General features: G+C 38.0%; 1 protein-coding gene across 2 annotated transcripts in view; it reads left to right on the top strand.

Annotated features, from left to right (window-relative positions):
- Nucleotides 1-21,343, top strand: part of mettl16 (methyltransferase 16, N6-methyladenosine) — a 41,395-nt gene that overhangs the window by 7,987 nt on the left and 12,065 nt on the right. For both annotated transcript variants that reach the window (XM_056263468.1, XM_056263467.1), the window contains exons 3-6: nt 16,698-16,885; nt 18,425-18,565; nt 18,657-18,769; nt 18,902-19,044. In XM_056263468.1, coding sequence (XP_056119443.1) covers nt 16,698-16,885; nt 18,425-18,565; nt 18,657-18,769; nt 18,902-19,044 — 585 coding nt within the window. The remainder of the gene's footprint in view (nt 1-16,697; nt 16,886-18,424; nt 18,566-18,656; nt 18,770-18,901; nt 19,045-21,343) is intronic.

The raw sequence follows: 21,343 nt of genomic DNA, 5'->3' as shown, positions 1-21,343 counted from the left end.
GGTCTAATTAGCAGGGTTTTACAGCCTGTCCACCACAAACTCCCTCCTCTGTTAGCCTTTCTTCATCTTCTAGTCTTTTGTCCTTTTGCTAGTGCACATGCAGAGCATACAAATACCTTTCATTTTTAAATATGTTGTCAAATTAATTATTATTTTGATCGGGGATGTACAAAATATATCATTACCATCATGATACCTTTTTATTGTTTTTTTATTATTTATTGTTATAGACTATATTGAATATTATATATAGGCTGATATTGGATATTTAATTGTGCATTCTTATTTCGCCTGTTTACATTAAAGGGGTCATGAACTGGCTTTTAAAATTGTTTTATATTGTTGTCTGAGGTCAACTTATGACGTTCGCTTGGTTTTTACATTCAAAAACATCAAAATGAATAAGTAATATGCTATTTTCTACCCTAGTTTTGAGCCTAGCTCAAAAACGCTCGGTTTTTATGGGCGTCTCGCATTGAAGACTTGGAAGTAAACGCCCACTGCTGTGAGTGGATAACAGTTTTGCATATTATAATGAGTTTCGTCTAATGCGCGAATCGGTGGGCGGGGCTAAACCGTCCGTGTTGAAGTAGGCGTTGATCTTCTCTTGCGGGGGTGGTGTTTTATCCTCTTTGTCGTCATAGTTCCCCACTTTGAAAAACGAGTCGTTTGCTGAGCCTGGTGTCAATAAAAGCTTTTATTGGACTAACAAGGACGTTTTCAGTTCTGAAACTTACAGGATATTCTTATAATTTGATGACCTCTTAGATGTCAAAAGCTCAAGGAAAATTTGATTTCTCAGTTCATCACCCCTTTAAGATTATGTTTGCCATCATCTTAAAGTTTTCTGAAAGTAATTTTTTTTTAAACAGTAATAATTTAATAACACTAAATATAATATTTAGCAATTGTCAAAGTGAGTATGCATTTTATACTCTATTATATTTTGTATTATATTATTTTTTTATATTAATGTTATAATGTTTAAATTATAATTATACTTTTTTTATTTATATATTTTAAAATTAATTAACTTATTATTTATTTTATATCAATGCATTTCTAATTTTGATATTAAGTTCTAAGTGCACAAAATACTTCATATTGAGTTACTAAAAGTAAATATGAGTGAGATGTGAATTTAATTCTGATTGATTTTAGTGAGTTCAATTAGTGAACGATTTGTTAGAGTGATTCAAACTGAGTTTATTGGTCTTTTTGAGTGATTCATGAAGAGAACCGGATCATAAGAATCATCAGTGGTGACACAGTTCGGTACGTTTTCGATACAGCAAAAAGAAAGAAATGCCAGAGAAATTTCCTTGATTTTTAATTTTTAATTTATTTATTAAAACTAACATCATAAAGTATGACCTTATTTTACTTTGAACAATGATGGAGCTACACTTGACCCATCTTCTGGGGTGTCTTCTTAGCAGCATATAAAACAAAAACAGCTCCTTATAAACAAAAAGTAGTTATAAACAAAGGTTTATTTTATTTCAGTTTTATTTTAAGTTTGCAAGGCTCCAGATTAACATTTAAGGGCAGCAATTTTATTCATAATGTCGAAATAATAATTAAAAAGCAAAATGATTAAAAAATAAATATGTGGGAGAGGAAATGGCAGCCACCTACTGATTACAATGTTAATTTAATGTATTTTTTATTTTTAAATAAGTGTGACTTTTCCTACATCTTGAAACTTTTAATTTTATTAATGGGGGTAATCTTTGAAGAATGAACAAATAATGTTTTGGTCATCAAATAAAAAAAATAACATTTAAATATTTGAGTTTTGAAGTGCTGGAAAAAGATGTGTGACGTACTTGAAAGCATTTTACTATTCCTGCCAAACTTCCATGGTTACAGTTAGTGTTACTACATTAAATCCATGGTGAATGTTGCTTATTTGTGGACTTAAAACCTATAACTAGTAACTGTTAGTTCATCATGGCACAATGTTTCTCCTGGTCTCCACGTCAGCGCTGTTTGATCTACCTGTCATAGAGATCTACGGTTCATAATGGAGAAATTCTCACTAGATCTCGCAGCGATGTTATTACTTACAGTAAAAGAAATGGACACAGCGACCCCATAGACTCCAACGGAGAAAAGTGAAGTAAATTAGAAGCACTCACTTCCTGATGGCTGAGCGTACTGCGCCGGCTCAAACTGAGCTTGACGACGTAGATGTGACGTGAGCAACCTGTCTGACTACAACTACAACCAGTTGTAAGTGTTCTAGTAGCTGTGCCAAGAGGAATCTGAATCATTCCCTTCCGAATCTTGCAGAGCCGGAGATCGTGAGTATTAGCTGTCCATGAGCTAGCAGCAGGATCAACTTTGACTCTCTATGGGCTTCTCCCTTTACTTTATGCCTCCACGTCCCCCCGATTGTCCGCAAGCTTCTCCTCCTGTCTATACGGTAATTTCTCTACTGTGCGACAGAGAGTCGCGTGGTTATGACTCAATTAGTTAGCCTATTTTTACAAAAACTGCTTCTACGGGGCCATAACGTAAGATACAAGGTAATGGAGCCTTTTATACATTGTGGTGTTTCTTTAGAAATAAATAATGGACAAATGGAGTCTTTAAACGCCTCAGATGTAAAGTTATTCATTGTCAAAGTGACGCCAAAATGAAAGGGAGTCAATGGAATGCTAACAGCAGGTGAAGGCTTGCTAGCCAATGGCGGCCCCCAGGCAGACTTCAGTTTCCGGCTGGTGGATTACCCCCTTGGACTCTTAAAGCTGTAACAGTGTCGCTTGATAAAGATCGGCTCACGCTGCACTGACATCTGTCCAAACTGATAAACGATCCGTTAAGCAAAAATGAGTAGAGCAGTTTCGTTCCGCTTTTATTACGTTTACTATTTGATGTTGGGCAACGTTGGTCGCACCAGCGCGACTGCTAACAACATTTTGGCCGGCAGAAAAATTAAAAAAATTGGTTCGGTTTGTAACGCGTACCGAGCCGAAAGCCTCGTACCGAACGGTTCAATGCGAATACGTGTATGTATATAATTGTGCATGCTTATTTCCGTAATTTTTACATTTAGATTAACTTTGCCAATATTTACTTTAAGTTAATCTTTAAAACATTAATAATTTCAAAAACACGGTTACTGTAAAAGTAATCTTTATCAGACCACAAAATGAATATCCATTTCTCAAACAGTACTTAATGTTAACCTGTAGCATTTAATTTTTTTATTTAGCTGAAAGAGTATATCATTTTAATATCAGCTATTAATCAGTTATCAGCCATTATATTATCACATTATCGACTTCTATCAATCTATATCTGTCTAAATTTATTTTAAAATGTCCCCTTGTGGGGTGGCGCTTTTCTCCACTGACTTTCTATGATGTTCAAAGGATGCTGATTTTTTTAAAGCCAGCTGTCTGACTCTGAGATGACGAACGGGAAGATAGTTTGTGTAACATAAGCAATACATTATTAGCTGTTTGATAACGTAGTCAAGCAAAGGCTTAATCATATCAATTACCGGTATGTGTTCGATATTGTAGAGAATGATACATAAGACGCATTACCACTCTGATACATCGACTTGTAGATGACCCTGTATAATTCCATCCTTTTTCTGAATCAGTTTCTGGTTCAAACATATATGACTGAATTAAACCAAAATTTCCACTTGCCATCATGTAGCTACAGTTGAGCGAGTGGATCAGGTAGTGTGAGTGAGTGGAGGCAGGACTAATTTGCATGATATTCATGGAACCGCGGGTACTAAATTAAGTTACATTCAAGCTATTTTAAGGCATGAAGAAATTAATTTCTCAGGGGAAAAAAACGTTTAAAATTAAGGTTTTTGAGGAAAACATTCCAGGATTTTTCTCCATATAGTGGACTTCAACGGGGACCAACGGGTTGAAGGTCCAAATTGCGGTTTCAATGCAGCTTCAAAGGGCACAGCTACACGATCCCAGCCGAGGAATAAGGGTCTTGTCTAGCGAAACGATCTGTCATTTGAGATTGTTGACTGCAGGGAGACTTAAAGCATTAAGTGCATTGCTTTGCTAATTAAGTGCATTGCTAATTTTGTTTAATTGCATCAGATTGCATTTTTAATTCAGTAGCTGGCACCAAGATTTTTTTTAAGATGTTTTTTCTACTGGTATATTATATCTGGTATTTAACCGAAACTTCACAAGTTAGCCCCGCAACTTAGTCTTAAGACGTGGGTTTTGCCAAAATATTAAGTTTATTATCATCAGCTTCTCCTTTTCGTCGTTCCAGACATTGCTGGTTAGATAAGCTTCCTTCCATTTCTTTCCTAAGTCTCTTATGCCTCAGTTTGGAGGATAGGGTTAATCTGGAAATAGACACTCACTAAGAGGGATATGGGTACGACAAGGAATCCTCTCCCCATCATTTTTCCTCTGCTGCCACTGGAGGAGAAAGATATGAAAGGAGAGGAAAGATTTGGGGCGCAGATGTCATCCAGAGAGAGATGGGATTAGAAGGCATGAACCAGAGGCTCGTGAACAACCTGGAAAGAACTAGGGAGCATTAAAAATTCAGAATACAGTGTGGCATTTAGAGGAAATATGAAACCCCAAAAGTGAATTCTGTCGTTCACAACTCTCATGTCGTTCCAAACCTATATTGTTGAAACGTTTGGGGTCAGTAAGATGTTTTTGAAACATGCTCACCAAGGCTATATTTATTTATTTATTTGATCAGTATTGACAAATAATTTTCTATTTTAATATATTGTAAAGTGTAATTTATTCCTGTGATGGATTTTCAGCATCATTACTCCAGTCTTCAGTGTCACATGATCCTTCTCAAATCATTCTGATATGCCTATTTGGTGCTCAAGAAAAAATCTTATCAAACATTTGTGCTGCTTACCGGTAATATCTTTTCTTAATTTTTCTGGATTCTTTAATAAATCGTAAGTTCAAAAGAACCATTTATTTAAATTAGAAATATTTTATAACATTGTAAATGTCTTTACTGTTGGTTATTTTGTATCAATTTAATGCATCCTTGCTAAATACAACTTTTTAAAAAATAAATAAGTAAATAAAATAATACATCTCTACGACCTCCAATGCAGATTTTCACAAAGGCACAAGTTTGATGTCATGTGACGTTTGCTGTTATTGACATCCTCCCTGCCTGATATTTGGTTTGATAGCTGCAGCAGAGATTAATTGGTTAACAACAATATAGTGCACAAATTGTATGGACCACTTTTATGATGAATTCATGGTATTTTATGTAAAGATTCTAAGAAATAGTTTTTTATGTAAAAAAAAAAGAGAAAAGAGGTTTATAATTGCATGAGGGTGAGTAAAACATGACAAAATATTAATTTTGGGGTAAACTATCCCTTTAATTTCATTCTGTAGTGAAAAGAAGTCTGTGTGTGATCTTTCAGTAGCTTCTAGCTGCAGTAAAAGTAGCATTAATCTCTGCACCCTGGCAGACAGTGAATTGCATTATTGATGCAGCGGAGGGCTGTCCTTGGTGAGGGCCCTCTGCTGAAATGTTGGGCGTAATTGCGGGGTTCAGCCTCAGCTCGCTTACAAATGAGATGCGGGGACATGGAGGGGGGCTTCTCACATCGCTCATCCTCTCTGCTGCCTGCTACAGGGCTAATCCCAAATTTTAACTCACGCTCCCCTTGTTGGGGTGTCAGTTTCTGACACATGCCAGCATTAGCCATCAGCTTGTCTTAGGAATAGAGCAGCCAAAAATGTAAATTCTGTCATCATTTACTCATCCTCGTGTAATTACAAACCTGTATAACTTTCTTCTGTGGAACGCAAAAGGAGAAATTTAGCAGAATGTCCAAACTGCTCTTTTCTATACAGTGAAAGTTAATGGTGACCACGGTTGTTAAGTAAGATTTCTATTCATTACACAAAAATATTGCATGGCTTCAGAAAATTTTGAAAACAGTTCATAAGTTGCATGGACCACTTTTATGATGCTCTTATGGGCTTTTATGCTCTTTTGGAGTTTGACAGCCCCTGGTCACCATTCACTTTCATTTGGAAAAGTGCAGCTTAGACATTCTTCAAATTATCTTTTGTTTTCCACAGAAGAAAGAGTCATACAGGTTTGGAACGACATGAAGGTATGAGTAAATAGTGACAGGATTTATTTTCAATGATGTGACTGCAGTTTGGCTTTTAGTTTCTACTTTCAAAATTTCAGAAACCATACTCTTGTAATCTCAAATCTCAGAGGTGAATGTCCCCAGGATATTCATCATGCTTGTGTTTACTGCAGTGTTAAGTTGAAACGAGATCCTGGTCGACTGGAGATTTGAGATGCTGACAAAACCAAAGAAAACCTGACAGTTGGTGGAACATCAATCCTCATAAGACCACTCGGCTCTTTATTATCTTATTAAAACAGCACAGCTAGATTCTTTGTTCTTACAGAATGCAACAAAAAGCCGTGGATTGTTTTCAGCATCTATGCTTTGTTTGCTAATGGTCTGCTTTGGAAGCGTTTGAGTTCGGGGTATTGAAACGTGGTTAAATGGAGCTGTAGAGGTGACCTTGTGTTGCTGATGATGGTGCTGATGGGTAGACCCATGCTGCGCTGTTGGGTTAGTATGATTGGTTAGAAGAACAGTGGTTTTGCTTCAGGACTCAGATTTCACATAAATTGCAACCCAAAATAGTAGTAAATGTTTGTGTAATTTTTGGTTTGCCTTCTTTAGCGTGACTGCAATCTTTGTTGTTATTTAGGTTTTTTTTTGGTGATATTCAGACACATCTCTTTCTGAATCTTCTGATTTCTACTTGATAAACCATCCTTTTGCAGCTTACAGTATTTTTTTCATCGTTTATTCCAGTCTGTGTCCTTGAGTCAGAGGGTTGCAGTTTCAGAGTTTCTCATCCTGTAGCTGATCTGCCCATATACACACCCAACTCACGTCAGCATCACCGTCCTCTCACACACTAACACACATCCACACCGCTTGTGCTCTACTAACACACACTCCTCTGCGGGGCGGGTGAGCTCCTCACATGCGCTATAGCAGTTACTGTGGAGACGGCTGGGCTGCGGCACTTGGTGTTCGTCCTGTGAGCCGAGCGATTCACATGGAGGCTAAAAATAGAGGGCAGGTTAACGGCACTCACTGCCTCATCCTCTGCACACTGATTATGACCTGACGGATGCAAGGTCAGCCACAGTTACACCGGATCATTTACACACTGTGTGAGGACCAGATAAGCTGCTAGATCTCCATTATACCATATCTGGCCCTCTTTGTAAAGTCCACACCTGATTCTTTACAGAGCTTTTGTTTAATTTACTGTCGACATTTGTGCTTCATGAAGGTTTTATTACGGTAGTTAATCCTGTTAAGTGGTAACCATGGAAAGCTTCTATGACATCCATATTCATATTTAATTCCCAAGGTCAAATTTTCAAGATTAATAGGCTGGATTGAAAAACTGGATTAATTAGGGCTAATGTGTTAATAAATTATAAAGATAGAAGTGTATTGGATTTTTCACATGACAAATGTTTCCTCTCTTGTGTTGTGGTCTCATTTGTGTTGGAATAAATGATTCTTGCAATGTTAAAGACTGGTCCACTGATGTTCCTTAATGGCTGATGCTAATATCCTAAGAAGTGTATGGCTAATGACCAGTATTGCTAAAGGACCACAAAGTCTAGTCAAATGAGTACTGTCAAGTCAAGTCATCTTCATTTATATAGCGCTTTTAACAATGGAGATTGTTTCAAAGCAGCTTTACAGAGATAAACATACAATTTACGGTAACAGAGATTGTTTTGGCTTTATAGCGATTTTGAATAATGTTATTTCCAGCTAAAGTTGGTTTTGATTGATTCACTTCCAGCAAAATTATCATTTGTTATTATTACATTAGGGGCCACTAAGACGACGGCGTTCTCTCTAAACAGACTTTAAACGCGAACCTGTGACCTGATGGCGTTCACATGCGCATTAAAAATTGATTCTATAGTTAAATTCGTTTGATTATGTGCGCAGGTTTGTAATTTCCCAACAAACCATGCCTAAACAAACTACTTGTCTTGCCTATAAATTTGATACAGAATTTTATTTTATCACTTCGAGGTACGCGAACCGGATTTTCAACAACGCTTTATCTGTAGAGTGGGAAAGAGATCCTCCATAGGGAGAGGATAGTTGACACTTCAGCACTGCATTGTCATCGGGTCCAGGCGAATCTCCTTCGTCGGATCTGGATACGGCCTGGATCCGGCAGGCTGCAGGAAAACCTCAGGATAAACAAAGACACTAAAGTTAGCGTAGATGCCATTCTTCTTATGATGTAGCGAGTACATCAAGATTTAAGGGAAGTGTTCCCAGTTCCGGCTGACCTAATCTATGCAGCCTAACATTGAATTATCGAAGTCTATAATGTATTATGTGTATGCTAGGTCAAAGAGATGTGTTTTCTTTTTAGTCTAGCTTTGAACTGACAGAGTGTGTCTGCTTCCCGGACAATGGTAGGAAGACTATTCCAAAGTTTTGGTGCTAAATAAGAAAAGGATCTACCGCCAGCAGTGGATTTTGATATTCTAGGTATTATCAACTGGCCGGAATTTTGAGATCGCAATAGACGTGAAGGACTATAATGTTTTAAAAACTGTGAATTTGGACATGCATCTTTTGTCACACACTGTTTTTCGCCTACTATATAGTAGGAAAGTATGCGTCTTAACATAGTGGTTTATGCAAAAGTCTTTTTATGACAAAAGTTTATGCTGGCTCCTGGACTCCACCCCGCTTATCCCTTACAACCCTTTCTAAATACTCTTTACGCAACCTCAATAAGAGTCAACATGCATAATATTCGAAGCAATAATCATACAGATACAATATTGCACACAGTTCTCAAACTTAACTCCATGTTTTGTACAAAGAGTTTGAGTTGCTGCCTTCTGGGAGGAGGTTTAGGGCTCCTCGTTGCAGATTGAATAGATTTAAAAATTAATTTATTCCGGTGTCTGTAAAGATGTTAAATAGTGGCGGTATGGAGCTGTAATTGTAAATCGCTACTTCTCGTTCTATTATTGTCTTATTTGTTGATTATTGTGTGTTATTTGTGTACTGACTGCAGCATGGGTGATGGCCCAAGACAAATTTCCCCCTGTGAGATAATAAAGTTTTACCTTACCTTAACTTAATCACATGTTAAATCATTAGTCATAAATCTGGAATGGCTCCAACATCCTGGCTCCTAATTGCCAACGGTTTAACTAGTAGTAAGTTAAACCTAATAGTTCATTCAAAAGGAGCCATAGTTCACAAGAACAACAAAAAACAAAACAAAAAATGTGTGCATTTTAGCCCAGTTTCTTTGCAGTCCGCTCTCACATAATGTCTATTAAGAAGCATAATTTGTGCTAATAGGCCTCATTAGGATGCTGTTCTTTGTCCTCACTTTAACCCGACACACATATCCTATGTTGTCTGGGAATGTTTTCCCTACACGTCTTAAAAACCAAGATTTCCATGGTGAAGCATCGAAATTTTGTCCCCCTTCTGCCTCTTTTGCATTAGTTGGAGGTAGGGCTGTTTTCGACTAAGGATTTTCATAGTCGAATCTGATTCGTTAGATTTTGCCATAGTCGACTGATAGTCGAACCTTTTTTCTTTTCTTTTTTTTTTAAGATAGCAGCTAGACGTTCGGTTGAATAACTGTTCGTCTGTTATAGGACAACTCGCTCTACGTTTATTTAAAATGAACAGCAAGACAACTAGAAGTGAATGTGCTTTCCATTAAATGAATCCTCAACAAAAAAAACAAAAAAAACAAAAAAAACGTTGCAATGAACGTGCTTTGTTTTAAATAAATCACACACAGTAAACAAAACCTTAACAAAAAAACTTTGCAATGAACTTTGCAATTTAGACGCGCAAACTGCGTGCCGGTGCGGTGAGACGTAGCCTACATGCTCGGGCAGATTCGGCTTGAAGTCGTTCATCCTCGGATGCGGCGTCGCGCGCGCTGTTACAAAAAAAGCTGTGCGAAATGGGGTCTTGCCGGTCTTGCGCACCCAACGCGCCATTTTTTGCCGTGCGCACCTTCGCGCTCGTGCGGACGCGTCGAGTATAAACAAGGCTTCACTCCGTGTCAGCGCGCGCTCTGATCGGTAAAGGTGCACAGACCTCTCCCGAATCATCTCCAGCACTCAGCCTCCGACGCTCCACTAACTCCGCCTCCGCTTCCCTCGTAAGATAATATTAGTATTTAAACATTCTCTATGATAAAAAATGTTTGTAAAAAATATTTGAATAGCACGGTTTTGGCGGTTATAGAGTTCTAATGACGGTGTTCAATTATAACCGTCGGTCTCACGGTTATATAATAACCGTCACACCCCTATTGGTTACATAACACTTCCCTACTATTCGACTATGAGGTTCACAGTCGAATCAGACCTCTCCGAATCGAATCGTCGAATCCTCGACTATTAGAAGTCAGCCCTAGTTGGAGGTACACTCTAATCCATCGTTTCTAGAAAAGGTTGCAGAGACTGTACTTGCTTCCATCTTCTGGAATAGATGTCATCCTTCTGAAAGAGACTGAGAGGCAGTATATGAATTCCTTTTATCTGAAGTAGGTGATTGGGGGTGAAAGCTTCTGGATCCTTAGCATCCTCAGAGACTGTGGTAATTGAGCGATCATTGAGTATGGCCCCCACTTCACAAAGATCAGTCTGTAGGCCCTCATCATCTAGGGTCTGCTGTCTCAAGCCAGAATAGAGAATATTTTTAAGGATTCGAATAATTCGTTCCCATAGACCTTTAGAGGGTCTAAGGGAGGATTAAATGTCCACTACATTCTCTATCACCTGTGTCTACTGTATCCTGTCTTGGTTGATATAAGCAAGTGCCTCTCTCAATTCTCACTCTGCCCTGACAAGGTTAGTTCCAGTATCAGAAATTATCTTTTTAACTTGGCCTTTACAGATAAATCTCCTGAAGCCACGAATACAGGAATCTGTGTTCAAAGAATAAGCCATTTCGAAATGGACAGCCCTAGTGTTGAAGCAGGTGAAAATCACCCCAGATCTTTTGACATGAGTTTTGACCCCTTTACTTCAATGGAACCAAAGTTATCGATTCCAACATGACTGAAATGTGGTAAGTCAGGTGTGATACAGCTCAGAGGTAAGTCGGACATCTTTTGCTCTATTGCAGATCCATGCCAATGCCTACAGAACAGGCAATTTCTGATGAATTTCTGGAAGTAGCATTACCTCTGGTGATCCAGTATCTCTTATAGAGCTTAGAAAGTAATTGGCTCCTACCACATTTTGTGAATGTGATCCTTTAATAGTCTACACAAATGACTATCATTGGGTAAAAGCCAGGGCTGGGTGCTTGAACCCTTCTGGCATTGCCATCAATTCGGAATTCAGTGAGGTTCCTTGAAACGAGGAGGCACATTCAAATACTACTCTGATTTTCTTTTTCCATGTTTGGGAATATACCATACTCTACCATTGTTTCGGCTGAGTTCCTTTTTTGGCACTTACTCTGCATGACCCTTTTTAAGGATATTACTGATACAGTTCCTGTATTCTGACAGGAATGCTTCATCCTTTCTAAATATTTTAAGTATACTCAAGGCTCATTGCTCTTATATCTTTATCTTTATGTCAAGTAGGGTGAGGCTGGGTCTATGAAATGGAAGATTTATCTGGTAATGGTCATCTTGTTTCTCAATGGAGTTATTCACAATTTCCAGGAATCTTTTGTGCTTAAAGGAAAGTTCAGGTTTCTCATTGTAAGCTTGTTCTGAGTACTCTGAGTTCTGAGTTATTGTACTGTTCCTTAAGTAATTCATTCAGTTTAGCCACTGAGATTCCATTAGAGGACACGAATGGTTGTCCCTGTGCATCTGTGGGTAGGGTTGCCAGTTGAACATCTTTCAGATATGGCCATTTCTTCATATCCTATTCCCTGTGTATATTCTCCAGACCAACAGGAATTGACCCTTGTGTGAAATTTTTGGCCAGTTCTATGAAGTAGTTGCTATCCAGTCTGCTTACTTCTAAGCTACTCAACCTAAAGGTTTTTATTGGATTCTCCTGCCCCATTGTTCTGAGCAAAATCTCTCGTTTGCCAGCTATATTCAGGTGTCTCAGATTGTGGCTGAGCTTCCAGGGTTTAAAAACGCATATGTCTTAAACACTCTTTCACTTTTAAAAAAAGGCTTTCACTTTTACTGGTATGATTGCAAGTTTACAATCGGCTGTGCCGGCCCCTTTATGATCTATAGCTACCACAGCCATGTATGTAACTTTTGTAGTATTGTCCTTTTTCTTGTGCACGTCAGTTAGTGGATTAGGTGAGCCTCCATTAAATTAAGTGTTTCTGATGTGCAACACCAAAGGATGTTTCTTAAAGCATATTTGGCAGGTGAGATGCATTATGCAAGCTTTTGTCAGATGTCCTTTTTTGAGGCAAACAAAACAAAGACCATTTCTTCTTAAGAATTCAGTCTTATCCTCCTGTGATATTTTTGCCATTTTGACACAAGATTCCATTGCATGATCATAAGAGCAAAAGTGACTAGGATTATTAAATGCAGCTTGTGCATCATCCTGACAATTTTGATGCCTCAATGGGAGTAACAGTAGTAATAACCTTTCCTACTAGTAGACTTGTATGACTGACTGTTTGGGCATTGTCTTTATGACATTTGAATTTGTTTTAGGATCTTGAATCCTAGGTCTAGACTGGGCCTAAAAGAATATTCGCTTCTTTCTCAATGAAAGCTACCAAGTCAGTAAAGTCTGGCCTTTTTTGAGAACATTCCAGAATTTCACAGTCTGTAGATCTCCATTTTTCTCTTCGCTTGTAAGGAAACCTAGAGACAATCATTATTAGATTGAATGGTAAATTTAGCTCTGCCATATTAGCCAGATCTTGTGCTGCATTGCAGTACCCTCTGAGATAGATTGCATATAGCTAAATAATGCTTTCCCATCAAGTTACCCCATCTCAGAGCCTTCTTCATGTACGCACTAGCTATTTTAAATCCATCTCATTGCTTCTGAAGTAAGTTTACTGCACTGTTCCCACACATCTCTCAAAATAATAAGAGATGCTATGAATTTATTAATACCTGGAAAAAGTTTTGGAAGAAAAATCATATTTTCTCATTGATTCTGAATCTGAACCATCTCCTTTACATTTCAAAAGGATTAGAATAGAGATGCACCGATTGATCGGCTGGTGACCGGAATTGGCCGATTTTCACGTGATCGGCCATGATCGGCGACCGGCCGGTCAGTCTGACATGCCGATTTTATGCCGGTCAAAATGCACTCGGGCGGCGCATGATTAACATCGTGCAACATCAGCATCACACGTGCGCACAGAACGCACATGTAGGAAACCTTGTGAATTACGGCCGTTTCACACCGCAAACGTGTGCGGCGCGCATTTTTTTCGGGGTGCATGTTAATCAACGAGTGCATTCACACCGGGAGCAGGAGCCGCGCGTGAACGTCGAGCAGGAGCGTCGCATGAGCAGCAGTGAAGCGGTTTCGACGCCGAGTCTATTTTTGCTGCGATGCTCACGCTCAATTAAAGTGAAAGCACACTTTTGATGGACAGAATAAATATGATTTCACACAAAAAGTGCCCAAAATGCACAGAATTTGCATGTCTAGTGTGTTTTAACAAGAACTGGAGTAGGCTATGTCAGAAATTAAAATGAAGAATCTTTATAGAAAATATTTATAGAAAATTTACCCATTTAAACTTGTTTTTATTATTCAGTTTGGGTAAAAGTATATGGTGTTTTATAAATAAAAAAATATATAGAAAATAAATATTTGTGTTATTAAAAATAAAAAAGTGGTTAGAAAAAATAAAATCGGTATTGGCAGGTCAAACTCAATGGAAATCGGAATCGGCCTAGAAAATTGTGATCGGTGCATCTCTAGATTAGAACAATTCCTAAAGCACCACTAAAAAGGATCGTCCATGGAACTCAAAATGCTTCGAAACTTACTTCTAATCAAACAGCAACTACACTCACAATGACACAAACTGGCCAGCAGAGGATAGATAACCAGCACAGTACTAGAAATTCTAACATTACTAGTATTGATCTCGGTCCTGTCCTGCAAAGACAATGCAATCTGGCTGATCTATTTGTGACCCAGCAGAAACAAGTCTCACTTCCTACAAGGGAGATTCCAGTTTTCAGTGGTGATCCTCTGGAATATAGGCCATTCATGAGGAGAAAACAAATAGCAGCCAAAACTGATTGTATTATCTAGAGCGGTAGACCACAGCCGAACTAGGGAACTAATTCGAAGCTGTCTCTACATGAACGCAAGCAGAAGTTATGCTGAAGCGAAACGTCTCCTAAACCACCACCTTGGAGATACATTTCAAATTGCTAGCGCATATATGCAGCACCCTTTGAGAATAGTTTGCATAACTACATAATTCTTTTCCATCATCAGAACGAATATTACACTATCTCAGAGCCTTCTCCATGCATGCACTAGTGATTTTAAATTCATCTCCAAAGTGGTGATTTAGGAAACATTTTGACTTCAGCATATTTACTGGATGATTTCATCAAATAAATGCAGCCTTGGTGAGGATAAGCGACTTCTTTTAAAAACATTAAATCATTTAATAAAATGTTAATTTTGTTTTTTTATATATATATATTCATAATCTGGTAGTTTTAGACTTTGGACACCATTATATATGTGTATGCATTATAGTTATATCCTTTAATAAGATTTATAATGGTTGTTGATTTTATTTCCACAGTTATCAGCCAATGCTATTAAGCTGTCAGTGGTTTTAGGTTGTCCCACACATCTTATAAGCTTTAAACCTGATTGTCATATCAATTGTCTTTTTTTTTGGAGTATCATATTCCTCAACATTAAAAAAAAACTCTTCCTCAACCACAGCTTCTCACCAGGGTCTAACCATTTCATAAAACTTGACTGCTATCTTCCTCTGGCCTACCAGCAATCGGCTATACATCCCAATGAGTAGCCAAAAAGATTTGCTTTTTTTTTTTTTTCTTGCACATTGACATTTCCATCTTTAACATATTTACGTCAAATGTAATATCACAATCATCAGGCTGTTTTGGGCTAAAGTACTTTTTCTAATTTCATAATGCTTTCACATGCATCCCTTTAAGTCTAGTACAGCCACAAATTCTCTCCTTAATGTCGCATAGCCCTTTTGTGATGAGAGCTCTGAAGCTTAGGGTGGGGTGCAGGTGTTTTTAAAGGCTCTGCAAAATAGCATTTCACACACCATGGCTTTGTTCCACAGCATCATAGCCACGCAGGGCTAACATGCACATCTTGCTTCCCTTCAGAGGTGTCAGACATGGACTGCTGCATGGAGCGTTTAATTACATCTATAGAGGTGTGAGTGTACGAAAGCACCCTAATTACACCTCTCACCCTCCTCGCTTTTATAACCACAGAAACGTGACATTACCACCTCTGAATGCTTTAAGATGTACATTAAGAATTTAGAGTGAATAGGACTAATCTTGGTGATGATTACATCATTTTTGCTGAATGAAATCCAATAGTTTTTTTGTTGTTGATGATTCCAAAAATAGTGCATTTTGCTCTACCACATCACTTTCCCACAAAATATTATGTGCATTTTGTAGCATTTTTGTTTTCGACAACCATTTGTAAGGTAAAGGGAAGGGCTGTCACAAAAACATGATTCCAATCTTCCTCTGAGCCAGGCTAGAACTTTTTGTTCAATACTCAGCTGATTTTTGCACGTATGACATATTGTATGTCTAATCCTGATTTCAAGGTTATAATTATGGCCAGTGACAGAAGAAAATGCAAACATGATCCAGATGTTTTCTGCTACATCTGTGGGTGTTTTACTACATTCAAACAGTGACAGTAAATTAAAGATTTTGAGAAAACAAAATTTTCCACAGATTGCAAGAATATTTCTTTTTGTCATCAAAACAGGCATTTGACTGCTTTTGTCATTTTGATAAGTGCATTAAAGCTGATATATATATATATATATATATATATATATATATTCATTCATTCATTCATTCATATTTTTTTATTTCATTCTTTTGAAAAGAAATGAAAAGGAGCAAAAAGAAGATAAACTTATAATATCTGCCCCTTATCAACACAAATCAAATTACAATTCCAAGGAGGTACACTTACAACACACATCTGCTTTGCAGCACCTATGCAAAGTCATAAATCAATTATCACATTTTCCTACTAAATAGATGCATTATATTTTTCTATTAAAAATAATTTCTATCTCTATCTAGTAATATATTTCTATTCGTATATATATATATATATAAAATTTGAAAAATAATGTGAAAAACTCATAAAATACATTTTTTTGCAAAAAAAAAATATTTAAAATGCAGAGCTGAGTTATGAAGGCATTTCTTACATTAACTCTTTCCCTGCCATGAAAACATGTGCCATGTATGTCTATGGCTGGGAAAGAGTTAATACATTTTTGCAAACCAACTGCAGCTGGTGCTTCATTGTGTTTCTCTGCATGGTTTCATTCAGCACTAATGAATTGAGAAGAGGCTATGTGGTGTGTTTTTAAGAATGGCTATTAGCTGACCCCTCCCTGTACTTTTCTGTCTATTACCCCCCACTAAACCTCATCCCTTCCACAGGCTCAACTTTAAAGACCCGGAGGCTGTTCGGGCTCTCACATGCACCCTGCTGAAAGAGGATTTTGGCCTAACCATCGAGATCCCTCTGGAACGGCTCATCCCCACTGTGCCGCTCCGCCTTAACTACATCCACTGGGTGGAGGACCTGATTGGGGGACAGGGGAACCCACGGAGGGGCATCGACATTGGTATGCCAGCTCAGACTCACTGGTGTTATCCTGTTAAAGCTCTTTGCGGTCCCACAGGCTGGTGGAACGGGGTTTGGCAGGTGCTGCTTATTGGTTTGCACACACACACACAGGCTGGAGGAGAGTAAGACAGTGCTGGCAGTCGCATGCCACCAGATCCTCTGGATTAAAATATTCCACTCCACCACCATCATCATCACATCCATCCTCTCTGTCCTGTCTCTCTAAATACTTTAGCAACTGTCCATGTTTACTGTTGTTTTCAGTATAGATGGGACACAATTGTCGAGAGATGAAATATAATATATTAAGACTTATATATTTTTAGAAATAATTAATATATATACATATATTTGTATATGTGTGTGTGTAATAAAATAAAAACAAGAATATAATAATGATACAAATATCTTATGTATTAAAATTGTCTATCAATATTCATAATTCATTAGCATATATACATTTTTTAGTTTGGATATTTTTTGCGGCGGAGCTGTGATTAGCATGCAGCCTTTAATTTACGGTTGTCAGCTATTTACGGAAAAGTCTCTGAAAAGTTTTATTTTGTCTCCTTGAAAGCATTGGTGTTGCATCCATACATATTCAGATGGACGTCTTTGGCCGTTGTGTCAGATTGTGTGAGTGATATAGTTGTGGCTCTGCTGATTGGGTTAGATTGCAGATGGAAGACCTTTTTCAACTCTGGGATGAGATTAGTGGTGTTAGTGTCACACACATGATGAATAACCCCAAATCTATTTTATTCCGACCTTATGGGTCTCATCTTTGCTCTGTTCTGCTAAATTTCAGTCCATTTTAAGGCCTGCTGACTGGATAATGGATGGCCTTAGCTGTCCTGCCTCCGTCTAACTGTATTATTTTCATACGTTACTCTGTCAGGCAGTCGCTTGCACTTCATATTATCATACTAATACTTACTTGAGAGTCCTAACGTTTAGTAGTAAAATTATGTTTGTGTAACAATTTCGTTTGGAATTGCTATTGTACTTTTTGTTTAATTCCATATGTTATGCAGCGAAAATTACAAAAATATCTGCATGCATCAAAGCACAACATTTCTAGTAGAGCTGACTCATCATAATGAATTATGTTCATATTTTTATATGTAAATGGTTCAGGTATTTATTCAGGGTGTATTGTACTGTATTTTGTATTTAATAATATTTGATTGGATTTTTTATTTATTATATTGGATTTTTTTTTTATATATTTTTTATCAACATCCGGAAATACAGCTAGGAGTATTAATATTACATCTGATTTCTCCTTTCCTAGATGACAAATTTAATGAACTAATATGTTGCACACTGAATACTCATTCCTGTTAACTAGACTCAGAATGCTCCCTCAATCTGTGCTCAGTTTTGATACAATAATAAGTATTCACAATTTTTTTGAATCGCACTTTTGATCTGAAGTGTCGTCACCACATGAAGAATATGTTTAGGTAAAGACTCAGGCAGATCATATTTCATTTGTATTTAAGCTTGTGATATGATGGGTTTTGGCTGTGTGCAGGTACGGGTGCTTCCTGTATTTACCCCCTTCTGGGAGCCACAATGAATGGCTGGTTCTTCCTCGCCACAGAAGTGGATGACATCTGCTTTAATTATGCGAAGAAGAACGTTGAGCAAAACCACCTGGCAGAGCTCATTAAAGGTAGGTATGGTTTGTGTGTGATGCAGTGAGAGAGCTTGACAGTTTTATATGTAATTTAACCCACTGAACCGCATAAATGTGTGTGTTGCAGTGGTAAAGGTGCCCCAAAAGACTCTGCTGATGGATGCGCTAAAGGAAGAATCCATTGTCTACGATTTCTGCATGTGCAATCCTCCTTTCTTTGCCAATCAGTTAGAAGCAAAGGTACATTCAGCTCCAGTGTTTCAACAGACATTACCCCCCCTTCCAGCAGTATCTATCTCTTTGTGCACATGACAATAGCTGTTATCCATTCATTCTTCTGTTTCTTCCCCTCTTTTCTGTCATCTCCGTCAGGGGGTGAATTCGAGAAACTCCCGCAGACCTCCGCCCAGCTCCATCAACACAGGGGGTGTCACTGAGATCATGGCAGAGGGTGGAGAGCTGGAGTTTGTGAAAAGGATCATCCATGACAGTCTGCAACTAAAGAAGAGGCTTAGGTCACACACACACACACACACACAATCACAATAAGGACCACCCCAAATAAAAAGTATAGTTAAAACTGCTATATATATAAATATACAATGGGGGAATTAATTATTTGATCACCTGCTGATTTTGTAAGTTCGCCCTCTTACAAAGAAATTAAGGGTCTATAATTTTTATGGTAGGTTTATTTTAATGGATAGAGACAGAATATCAACCAAAAAAATCCAGAAAAAATACATTATATAAAGGTTATAAATTGATTTGCATTTCAGTAAGTGAAATAAGTATTTGATCCCCAAGCAAAACATGCCTTAGTACTTGGTGGAGAAACCTTTATTGGCAAGCACAGAGGTAAGACGTTTCTTGTTGTTGGTCACCAGGTTTTCACACATCTCAGAAGGGATTTTGGTCCATTTCTCTTTACAGATCCTGTCTAAACCCTTAAGGTTTCTTGGCTGTCGCTTGGCAACTCAAAGTTTCGGCTCCCTCCACAGATTTTCTATATGATTAAGGTCTGGAGACTGGCTAGGCCACTCCAAGACCTTAATGTGCTTCTTCTTGAGCCACTCCTTTGTTGCCTTGGCGGTATGTTTTGGGTCATTGTCATGCTGGAAGACCCATCGATGACCCATCTTCAGTGTTCTGGCTGAAGGAAGGAGGTTCTCATCCAAGATTTGACGGTACATGGCCCCGTCTATCGGCCCCAAGTTGTCCTGTACCCTTACCAGAGAAACAGTCACAGAGCATAATGTTTCCACCCCTGTGCTTGATTGTAGGGATGGTGTTCTCGGGGTCATAGTCAGTATTTCTCTCCCTCCAAACACGGCGAGTTGAGTTGATGCCTAAAAGCTCAATTTTGGTCTCATCTGACCACAGCACTTCCTCCCAAGCCGTCTCTGAATCATTAGATGTTCATTGGCAAACTTCAGATGGGGCTGTACATGTACCTTCTTGAGCAGGGGGACTTTGCGGGCGCTGCAGGATTTCAATCCATTGTGGCGTAGTGTTACCAATGGTTTGCTTGGTGACTGTGGTCCCACCTGCCTTGAGATCATTAACATGCTCCTCCTGTGTAGTTCTGGGCTGATCCCTCACCTTTCTCATGATCATCCGTACCCCATTAGGCGAGATCTTGCATGGAGCTACAGACCGAGGGCGATTGATTTTTCATTTTGTATTTCTTCCATTTCTGAATAATCACACCAACAAAAGTCTCCTTCTCATCAAGCTTCTTGCTGATGGTCTTGTAACCCATTCCAGCCTTGTGCAGGTCTACAATCTGGTCCCTGACGTTTGACAGCTCTTTGGTATTGCCCATGGTGGTGGACAGGTTAGAATGGAAGATACAGATTCTGTGGACAGGTGTCCACTGACATTAGGACATTAGGAGTACTTTCTTAAAGTGACAGCAAGCAAGCAAATTTATTTATATAGCACAATTCATACATCGAAGCAATTCAATGTGCTTAACAAAGAAAAAGAAAAAATATTATTTCAAAACAAATGAAAGCATCATAAGAATACAAATAAAGATTAAAAATGGTATAAAAACATAGGAAGCTATAAGGTTAAACAGTGTGGTTAGGTTTAAGTGCTCAGTCATAGGCACGTGAAAAAAGAAGGATTTAAAAATCGATACGTTTGGGGCATGTTCTTCTGGTAGTTTATTCCAGTTGTAGGGCAAGAATAAACACATGGGCACATAACCAATTCTTGCTGGTAAAAAAAAAAAAAAGAATTGAAAAAGAATTGTGATAAGATCGTGGATCGTGATCTTGACGGAAAATGGTTTTTGCCATATCGCCCAAGTGTCTCAGTTTTTTTGTTTTTTTTATATATAATCAAAGACAGATTCGATGATGGTGAGATCAGATCTCAGTGTGGATCATACCGGCTGTTGTCAGACTCCTTGTGCATACAAATATCTCCCTGGATTACTACAATTAATGGCAAAATAAATATTTGTAAATGTAAACTGATATTTCCTATTGACAGACTAGAGCAAAAGATATAAATAACTGGCTTAAAACCAATTTATTCTGGTGAAAATACTAACGTGCCTAAGACTTTTGAATAGTTATATATATATTAGGGCTGTCAAATGATTAATCGCGATTAATCGTTTGACAGCCCTAATATATATATATATATATATATATATATTTGACACAATATTCATTCAGACATTTTCTTAAACAGTAAATGTGCACTATGAAACTCAAACTTCTGTTAATCATCCAAAATGGCCTTCTATTAATTCTCAAAATGGCCAAATAGCAACTGATATATCAGTTTGGCACAAATGTC

The sequence above is a fragment of the Rhinichthys klamathensis genome, unplaced genomic scaffold (assembly GCF_029890125.1).
Source record: "Rhinichthys klamathensis goyatoka isolate OS25496 unplaced genomic scaffold, OSU_Roscu_1.1 h1tg000206l_1, whole genome shotgun sequence".
Lineage (NCBI taxonomy): Eukaryota > Metazoa > Chordata > Actinopteri > Cypriniformes > Leuciscidae > Rhinichthys > Rhinichthys klamathensis.
This window is presented reverse-complemented; position numbering and strand designations above follow the sequence as displayed.